General features: G+C 41.9%; 1 protein-coding gene across 1 annotated transcript; it reads right to left on the bottom strand.

The window, feature by feature from the left end:
• Positions 1 to 1056: 1056 nt before the first annotated feature.
• LOC103468291 (cyclin-dependent kinase 5 activator 1-like) lies at positions 1057 to 8432 on the bottom strand. Its single transcript, XM_008415253.2, has 3 exons — positions 7715 to 8432; positions 3351 to 3978; positions 1057 to 2318 (listed from the first exon to the last, which is right to left on the bottom strand). Exons 2-3 carry the CDS (start codon positions 3861 to 3863, stop codon positions 1827 to 1829), a joined length of 1005 nt encoding a protein of 334 aa, XP_008413475.1. The 5' UTR covers positions 3864 to 3978; positions 7715 to 8432; the 3' UTR covers positions 1057 to 1826.
• Between the last annotated feature and the right edge of the window lie 917 nt (positions 8433 to 9349).

The raw sequence follows: 9349 nt of genomic DNA, 5'->3' as shown, positions 1-9349 counted from the left end.
TCCTTCCTTCCTTCCTTCCTTCCTTCCTTCCTTCCTTCCTTCCTTCCCTCCCTCCCTGCTTCCTTCCCTTCTTTCCTTTTTTCCTTCACTGCTTCTTTCCTTTTTTCCTTCACTGCTTATGTTTTCAGTATTCAGCACCGACATGCAGCAATTAAAACAACTAAATCTGTTCCCCATGTAAATATGAGCCCTGGAGGGTTAACTATTGCACTTTGTCATGTTTTTGTAAATGTAAACATCTTAAGGGCGGGTAGGTTTGCTTAATGATCAAATGATCTGTGCAAGAAGGACTAAGATTTCACTTAACCTTCTATATAAGTAGTCMGTTTGTGGAGTTTTCCTGAATAAAATGTGAATGCTTCTTTAAAATACAGTACTTTAGATATATTGTTGATGGCGTATTTAATTACAGCRAGAATTTCACTGGGGAGAAATATTACTGCTCGACTTCCCCTCTCCCACATCATGGTGTCAGCTAAGGAGCTTGAGCAAGATTATGAGAGTAAGACTGAGAGGAGGAGGCCAGTTGTTGGCTGTGTGTTTGGGTTTCATGAAGTGATTTCATGCCAATGTGTGTAAAACACATAATATTTGTCAAAAGTCAAGCCATTGACTCAAAATGTATACTAATGACTGGTGCTGTATGTGAATGTGGGTCCATGTCTGGCGTCTCTGAACCAGTTTGGAAGATTTCAGACGATATCCCCTGAAAAAGTTCCAGGTCAGACTGATGCGGTGCCTGAGGCTAAAGACTGATATCAAAAATATCTCTGAAATACTTCCTGTTAGTATCACCAAAAGAACTCTGCTTTCTACACAAGAGATATTATACAGTGTCTTGCAAAAGTATTCCAGTCCTTTGAACTTTTCAACATTTTGCGGACTATAAGCCATTTATATGTGGATTTTTCTTCAATCACCAGGGGGCTCTTTAGCAGGAATTTAATCATTGGAAGTCTGGTTACTTGCACACCAACATTGAGGCCACAAGCAGCAAAATGACTAAGAAACAGATCAGATGTCTTTGGAAAGTTTCTTTGCAAAGGGGAAAAGACCCAGAGAAGAGACAGGAGAATGGATTCATCCCGGACCGGTAGGTGAGTCCCACATTACAAGCCCGCTCTGCGTAACAACCTGCTGCGAGTGAGCGTTGCTCCTTCACCCTGACTTTCATTGCAATTTTCAAAAATAGTATCTCAATTACTTACTGTACTGATATTGTCCAACTCTAGAAACAATCATGTCTTCTTGCTGTAAGCCATGTATGTCCCAATAAAAATAAATTATTTAATTGTCTACAATAAAATAATTTATTAAAATATGCCACAGTTTTTTGATGCAGCATGACAAAATGTGTAAAACTTCAAGAGGTTTGAATACTTTTGCAAGGCACTATAAGAGATGTTCAGTGTTTACCTGTAGTTAGAGAAAATGTCTTGAGATTTCTTTTTTCTAGCCAAGTTACTTTAGTTATTCAGGCTAAGAGGTCATACTTTGATCACATCCAGTGAACTTATTGGTGTGAAGGTGTAGGAACCACCTCAGGGTCTCGCACTGTATTGACTCTGACGTGGTAAATCTGACCCACAGGCCATCTGTGTGTGTATAAGTGATTCATTAGCTGACTCTGGTGATTCCATTTCTATTTATGAACTGAAATGCTTTTTCCTTGGGGCTACAAACAAGAAATTTGGTAAATGGTGGACTAACAGAGACGCCAGACGACTGTATCTCTCTAAGTTAAGACACCTCTGTTTCCCATTTGCCTTCCCTGACTGCAACCTCTCTATCCTTCCACCTTTCCTTACTCCCCTTCCAGATCCCTTCTATCGGTCAAGGCCTATGAGAAGCTTAGTTTTCTCTTCCTCTTTCTTGCTCTCATTCTTCAGGTCGGCAAACACCTGGGTGAAGAAGTGTGGGTCGGTGTTGATCTGAAGCATCTTGCCACTCATCCGGTTGATGATCTCCAGGCAGCGATCCCAGAAGGCTTCCTTCTCTGCTTCAACCAGGAAGGGCTTCAGCGGATAAGAGATCTCATTGCCCATGTAGGAGTAGGAAAGGTAGAGGCAGGTGAGAAGCGAGGCCTGGAGCTCCCGCTCCGAGGCCACCTCGGACGAGACCACGTCGCGGCACAGCATGTAGAGGAAGACCACGTTRGCTGGAGTGATGAAGCCCTGATCCTGCCAGCCCTGCAGGAGCAGGGAGCGGTCTACGCTGCGCAGCCACAGCACCGGGTCTGTGGGGGACAAGCGCTTCAGTCTGTAACAACGGCGGCAGAGGAACTCTCCGAGGCTACGCATCAGTTCGCTGGTGGAAGCCTGGGGTTCAGAAAAGACAATACAGGTCAAAGGAAAGAAATGGAAGGTGCACGGCGGAACAGCTGTCAGTTTGATTGATTGATTGATTAATTGATTGATTGATTGATTGATTGATTGATTGATTGATTGATTGATTGATTGATTGATTGATTGATTGATTGATTGATTGATTGATTGATTGATTGATTGATTGATTGATTGATTGATTGATTGATTGATTGATTGATTGATTGATTGATTGATTGATTGATTGATTGATTGATTGATTGATTGATTGATTGAAGGTGACACATCATGCTTCCTTGAGCATGACATTGCACCTGGTTTGTGTAGCGCACTCTATGGGCTACACATAGCATATGATTCATAAGGTTTTCACAAGATTTTTAGCACAAAATCTTTCTAAGATAATGAGATTCAGTTTGGTCAGCTCTGCCTATATTGAGATCCTTACAGAATGAGCTGTTTTAGGGGCTCTTGTCACTTTAAATCCAACAAACAGCTGCTGCTCCCCAAACCCCAACTCAGCATTTACACTTGCACAAGAAAATGGCTGAATGAATGAAAGTACAAAAATGTGCAAAATGGAAATTTTACATAATAAGTCTCCTTTAAAAACAGTCAACTAAGGTGATCGGGTCTTGAGCTTTAGACTTAAAGATGGATCAAAGGTCTAGAGGGAGATTGTTCCAGAGTTACTGAAAAGACCCAGTCATCCCAATGCTTTGGCCTCATCCTTTGGGACATCTGATAAAAGCTGATTTGATTGTCTCAGGGGTCTCCCACATACAGGAGGACTTAAAAGTTCAAATAAGTAAGGTTAGCAAAGGCCATTAAGAGCTTTAAAAACAAACTGTAACATTTTAATATCAATTCTGTAGTAAACAGGAAGCTGTTGTATACAGGCTCAAGTGTTGGTTAAATGACGGACGGCTGCATTCTGGCCAAGATGAAGTCGTCTTGGAGAATAACTTCAACTGGTTGTTCCTGCTGAGTTCAGGCAAAAAAATTAAAAACGTGACATATCCTTACCTGAACAATGATCCGTTTTGGCGTTCCAGCGGCGGTGGAAGGTGGGATTCCAGGTCCTGTGAGGGAATTCTTTTTGGCGACTACAGCAGCTACGTTTGCAACGGTCTTGGAGGTGGGCAGGTGGGAGGAGGTAGTGGTGGTGGCAGCCGATGGGTCCTGACCGGATGAGTATGACGTGAGGTTGGCGCAGGACTGAGACTTTTTTAGCTTTAGGCTGTTGGAGGCTGAGTTGGTCGTGGTGGCTGCATGGCCGTTCGGGGAGCTCCCTTTCCCGCCGTCCCCAACTTCTGACTGCAGCTTCTTGGAACCCTTCCTCTTTGCTGATACAGCAACGATCCGTTTCCATGGCAAAGCGCTAATAATGGAGGGGCGCTTGAGGGACTTAGCCGCTGCCGCAGCCTCCTTGGCATTCTTGCTGTTCTGAACAGCTGTGTAGTGGCCCACTGTGGCCGGGCCGTCCTCAAAGAGAGCGGCTTTGCGGTAGCTCGGCGAGAGCGACAGCACCGTTCCCATGATGTCTGATCAGACTCCGTGGACGGACCGGACTCAACGGGGAGAAGCTCTTTGACTGGTGAGGACAAAGAGCTCTGAAGGGGCCAGAGTGACTTACTTGTGGAGGAGTTACGACCTGTAAACAGAAAGCAGGATGGCAAAGTTACTAAAGACCTTTTACAACAAATAGACGTCTGTCATTGTTATAGCCGCAATGGTGGATTCCACAAATCAGTTGTTAAGTGGAACAAAATGTGAAGAAATGACAGAGATTTTCTGGAACATCAAGTCCCTTAGCATCAGTGAAGGATGTGAGCTCCTGTTGTCAAACGTTCATGTAACCTGGAGCTGTAGATTGGGCTTACATTCACAGTGTCCTGCTGTGAGTAACAAGGTGAGTTACTTTTTGTGACTTCACCGTCTTGTCAATGTGTTGGCGAGAGGGCTGGCCAACATATGATGACTGTCCTATTGGATGTAAAACGAATGCACACAGGCTGTTTTTTGACAGTAGGTTCTATGTTTTTTTCTTGCTACATGCATTGTGTTTTTCTCTGTCCTTCTCCTGCCACAACCCCAAAATGGCCAATGGCCCATGTCTTTCTACTTTTATCTCAGTAGAACACTTCAATAAAGAAATGTTATAAAACGTTCCTATAATATTTTAAAGCACATATAAGACAAGTCTTTATGGAGGTAATAATGCTAAGATGTCTGGGTCTTGAGGGAACCTGTGACGTCTGTTGGGTTGTGATTGAAAACACCTGTCAGCCGTCTCCAAACAGCTGGATGATCCATAAAAACAGTTTGTTATCTTTTGATTTTTTATTTATTTATCATGCAATGTTTATAGAAACGTCGTTATATAAGACATTGCTGCAGCTGTTAGACTTTATAACCATCACGGCTCCGAACTCAAACTCAGTGTGTTCACATGCCTGCAGTGACATGCAGTCTTTTTCATTTCCTGTAAATATTTTTCTTGTTGCCTTCTATTCACAAATAAAAACATCTGGTATATAATTACTCCACTCACTAGTACCTTTTCTTTCTTTTTTTTTTTACCTGAGTATGCTATTTTTAACTACAGTGCAGTATTACAGTATTTCCTTTACTGTGTAGTTTCTCCTTTTCCTGAATATGTTCCTGAGTGTCAGTGGTAGATCCAGGCTGTTTCTCTGTATCAGAAGCTCTCCCTGGTGCAGACTGGCCATAAATGCATGGAATGGGATCCAGAGTACACGCCTGAGACGAAAGAAGCTCCAACATGGCTTCCATCATGGCTGCATCAGAGAGATGTCATTTTATCTCAGGTCTACCACTTAACTCTCCGGAAAATATCCAAATGTACCTTCTCTAATTTTACAACTTCGATCTCAGAGACATTTTTGTCACAAATGACAAAAAATGACATTAGAATCCTTCTAAACTTCCAAGACATTTCTGATCTTTTTTAATTATTATTTCTGACTTTTTAATATCAGAAAACATCTTAGTTTTCATGTCACAAAGTTGTTGCCTTTAGAGTAAATTTGGAAAATTTAGAAATTTTGTTTTACAGATTTATGTCTTTATAACATCAAATAATTTGCCAGTTTTTTTTCTCGTAAATATGTGAAATTAATCTCTAGATTTCAGAGTTTTTTGGCTGAAATGTAATCCTCTATGGCCAATTTTCTTTTCATCTAGATTTGGCTCTCATACTCTATTGTAGAGGTCAGTGTAAAGCAGACTGCGATCATATTTATTAAATGTTCCAATAACGCAGTAAAAGATATTAATCAAGGGATCATGGAGGCCCAGGATTTATACTTAGGCTAAGTGACTGTAGATGCTTTGCATTTTTTCATGGTATTTTTCTTCCACTGGCACTGAAAAACATGAATGACCAAAGCCTCAACCGTGAAGCATGCACCTCCAATCTTTACATATTTCTGGGAAAATGTTAGGGAACCTTTTAAAAAAACTCTTCAGAGAATCTTATTGTCTTGAGCTCCTTGCTAAAACATTGAAGTCACATTTGAACTTGTTTTATTTCGACTTTATGTGATATTTGTTGGTCAGTCATGGATCAGCACAGTTTAGAACCGCCTTTTGGTGCAGTTACAGCTGCAAAACTTGTCATGTTTTTACCCACTTTTCTTTACACAACAGCTTGAGCTCATTCTGATTGGATGCAGAAAATTAGCAAACGACAACATTAACGTCTTCTGGATTTTCAGTTTTGTTTTGCTCTGGATTTCGATTGGCTTTGATGAAAACCGTTGTGTTGTGTCTCTGATTGTTGCTCTGCTCGACCACCACAAAAAGCCAAAATGGGAGGTAAGAAGGCCATGAAGCAAAGTTTTTAAGCTTTCACAAAATGATGCGTGTATTTGTGTGTTCAACCTCATTTACTCGGACACCCTGAAACACAATATCATGATGAACGAGGAACACAGCACACCAGTCAGAAATAAAGTTGTAGAGAAGATTGAAGCATAGATTCTTAATCAAAATCCAAAGTTTTGATTACATTTTCCTGACTGACCCACCAATCCATCATCTGAAAATAGAAGGAGGATGGCATACCACGATCCAGAGCATTAACCAGATATGGACTCAAGACAACTGAGGGTAACTTGGGAGGAGATGCAGAGAGTCATATCATCACTTTCCTGTAAAAACGGCATAAGTAATTTTTTTTGTGTGCCAAAAACAACAAAAAAACAACACTTTTTTGGCAAAAAAATGACTTAGGCCATTATTTTAGGAAAGTGCCGATAACTAGATCAGGAGAATCTGTCAACTACCTGTCACAAGTAGCTGAATACCTGAAGCCAACTGTTAGTGGAGAGCCAAACAGCTATTATTAAAAGGGAAACAAAGTATCTCCATTTGAAGTAGGTAAGTTTTACTCCTGCATATTAACATTGTGCACCACCGTGCTTCTTTGTTTCAGTCYTTGTTGCTATGCAGCATTATCTCCTGTCTTCTAAGACCAAATTTTCCAACGGGAGACAAATCAGTTACATATCATAGTTGCTACTGTAATTGTGATGCCAACTGGTCCTTTAACAAACCAATGACGGAATACGAACATGTGCCACACTTTTAAGATTTCTATGAATTTCTGAAAATGTTTGAAGACCACGTACAACTTTTCTTCCAGCATCGTGTTCCTGTCACATTAAACGGCAATAAAATGTGTCAAAGTTTATGGTTGTAACAAAATGTGGACAAATTTGAAGACGTATAAATACTTTTTGCATATAAAGGTAACTGCAGAAAATTATTTGTAGTTATTTATTAAGAACAGTTAAACATCTGTATTCAACATTAACATTATGATGCACCATAAACCACTTTTAAACCACATACTGTAAAATAAACGTGTTGTGCAATGTAGGTGTTGTGGTGATAAATGGTGAAAGTTCACCATTTCGCGGCACAAGGTCACGTTAAGCATGCCCGCTCTGCAGGTTGGAGGCATATTGCTCTTTTCGTTGCCATGGCACAGCCAGCTGGTGATCATCGGCGTTATATAAGGAGCGAGAAAAGGCCACATGCAGAGGCAGTAAAAAGAAATGTGCGCAGGCATCCATCTTAGCTTCAAAATGGAAGCCTTGAATCCACCCCCACCAGCAGACATCAGCAGCCGCTGCGCCGCCCGCCTGTCCGCCTCAACCCATCCGAGAAAAACAGATGATAAACAGAAACATGCTGATTTATCTCCAGGGTTTTGTTTGAATGAATCAAGCTGAATGATTACAGAGGGGTTACGCTGAAGCAAAAATGTGCATTTTATTAGTGTTCTTGTTGGACTGCCTTTCATTTAAAAAAAAAAAAGAAAAAAGAAAAAACATGCCTCTGTCCTTTCTGTGTTTTCCTACCTTCTAATTAATCCTCTCTCCTTCTGGGATCCATGTGTTCCTTCTCGACGGATCGGCGCTTTCAGATTGAAAGAAGGAAAAATAAATCTGCACACCATCGGCATCCACCAGCAGCGGCTCAAAACGGCTTCCGTCCCGGATGGTAGCTACATAAACAGAGCCTGACGCGCTTCTCTCTCTCCCCCCAGCCGGTGGTCTCTCTGGCTGGTCGCCCCCTTTGCCTCGCTCACTGGGGCCCCCTCCTTCGTCGATGGGAACACGGGCCCAGGATAGATGCGAGAATGCGCCTCGGAGCGCGAGAGAAGATGTCTTCCATTAAGAATAGATTACTTTGGTCGGTCGAGGCTGTTGCTCACAGCTCGGACGGACCTTCAGACAGAGCGGACAGACAACAGGTGCTGATCCCTAAACTGACACAAAAACTGAAAACGGGGAATAAGAGGAGAGAGTGTGAGTGTGTGTGTGCGTGTGTGTGTGGAGGGGAATAGATGAAATCCAAAAATAGATGGCAGATATTCTCTCTGTAAAGCTGCCAGAGAGAGAGAGAGAGAGAATCGTTGCTTGGATGCGGGCATCTGCAGTTATTCGGGTTGGATGCGGAAGGGGAAGCGGCGGCCTCTGATTGGCTGCTGCCGGGATGCTGCTGCTGGTGTCAGTGTTCACCCGCGCCGCTGCAGCCATTGGCCCGCCGCTGGCCGCCCGGGCCTATCGGGAGCTTCGCTGTCCGCGGTGCTGAAACTGCGGCGGCTGCTGCTGCGCTGAGGCGGGCGGGGGAGGCTGGATGCGGAGGGGCGGGGGGCCAGATGCTGACAGGATTTTATGAATCAGACCCACGGAACACCGTGTGGGTGTCGAACCCCACCAGGAKATCTATACAGCCTCATCCGGGGAATTGTATCGGCTTACTCCCTCATGTCTCCGTTCAAAAACAGACAATAGACTGGGTTATAATTATTTGATTTATTTATTTTTTTGAAGTTGTCTATATTTTTTCAGCTGATTTAGGTCTATTTTGTTGAATCCAAATATGATGTCCATTTTTCTCTGTCAGGTCAAGTTTTAAGTCTAATTTGATTTAGAGAAATCTGATCTTCTGACTAAATCGATGACATGTTTGTGACATTATCAGTTCATTTCTGTTAATATTTCTCATCCATAAAAAGGTTTTAGGAGATTTTTTTTTTCTATCAGGGTGTATGAATTAAATGTTACAAACTTGGATTTCTAAAAATCGCATAATAAACACTGAATTGAACATTAACTCTCTGTYTCTTCTCTGTCCTGATGGAATCTCTCCTCCTRCTCATCACTCATTGATCCAGATTCYCAGGAAATCGATCCAGATGTGAGAACAAGTCATGCATGTTGATGCTCATGTTGCTCCATAGTTCAGAAAGTTGACTTGATTTAGCAAAACCAATTTGATTTTTGGATTCAGCTGATCAGCATGACCATAAAACAGTTGAAAAACACCAAACAATGTTTGACTGTTGACCAGTGATATACATTATTTTATAAAAATTTTTTTGTTTTGTTAAATTTAGGAATCATTGACAAAGCAGAGACTCAAAAAGAGACAAAAGGACTGAAAGGAGGACTTTCTATGTTCATGCAAAGTAAGAAGCCAGTGGAAGA

This window comes from Poecilia reticulata, linkage group LG8 (assembly GCF_000633615.1).
Source record: "Poecilia reticulata strain Guanapo linkage group LG8, Guppy_female_1.0+MT, whole genome shotgun sequence".
Classification (NCBI taxonomy): Eukaryota; Metazoa; Chordata; class Actinopteri; order Cyprinodontiformes; family Poeciliidae; genus Poecilia; species Poecilia reticulata.
This window is presented reverse-complemented; position numbering and strand designations above follow the sequence as displayed.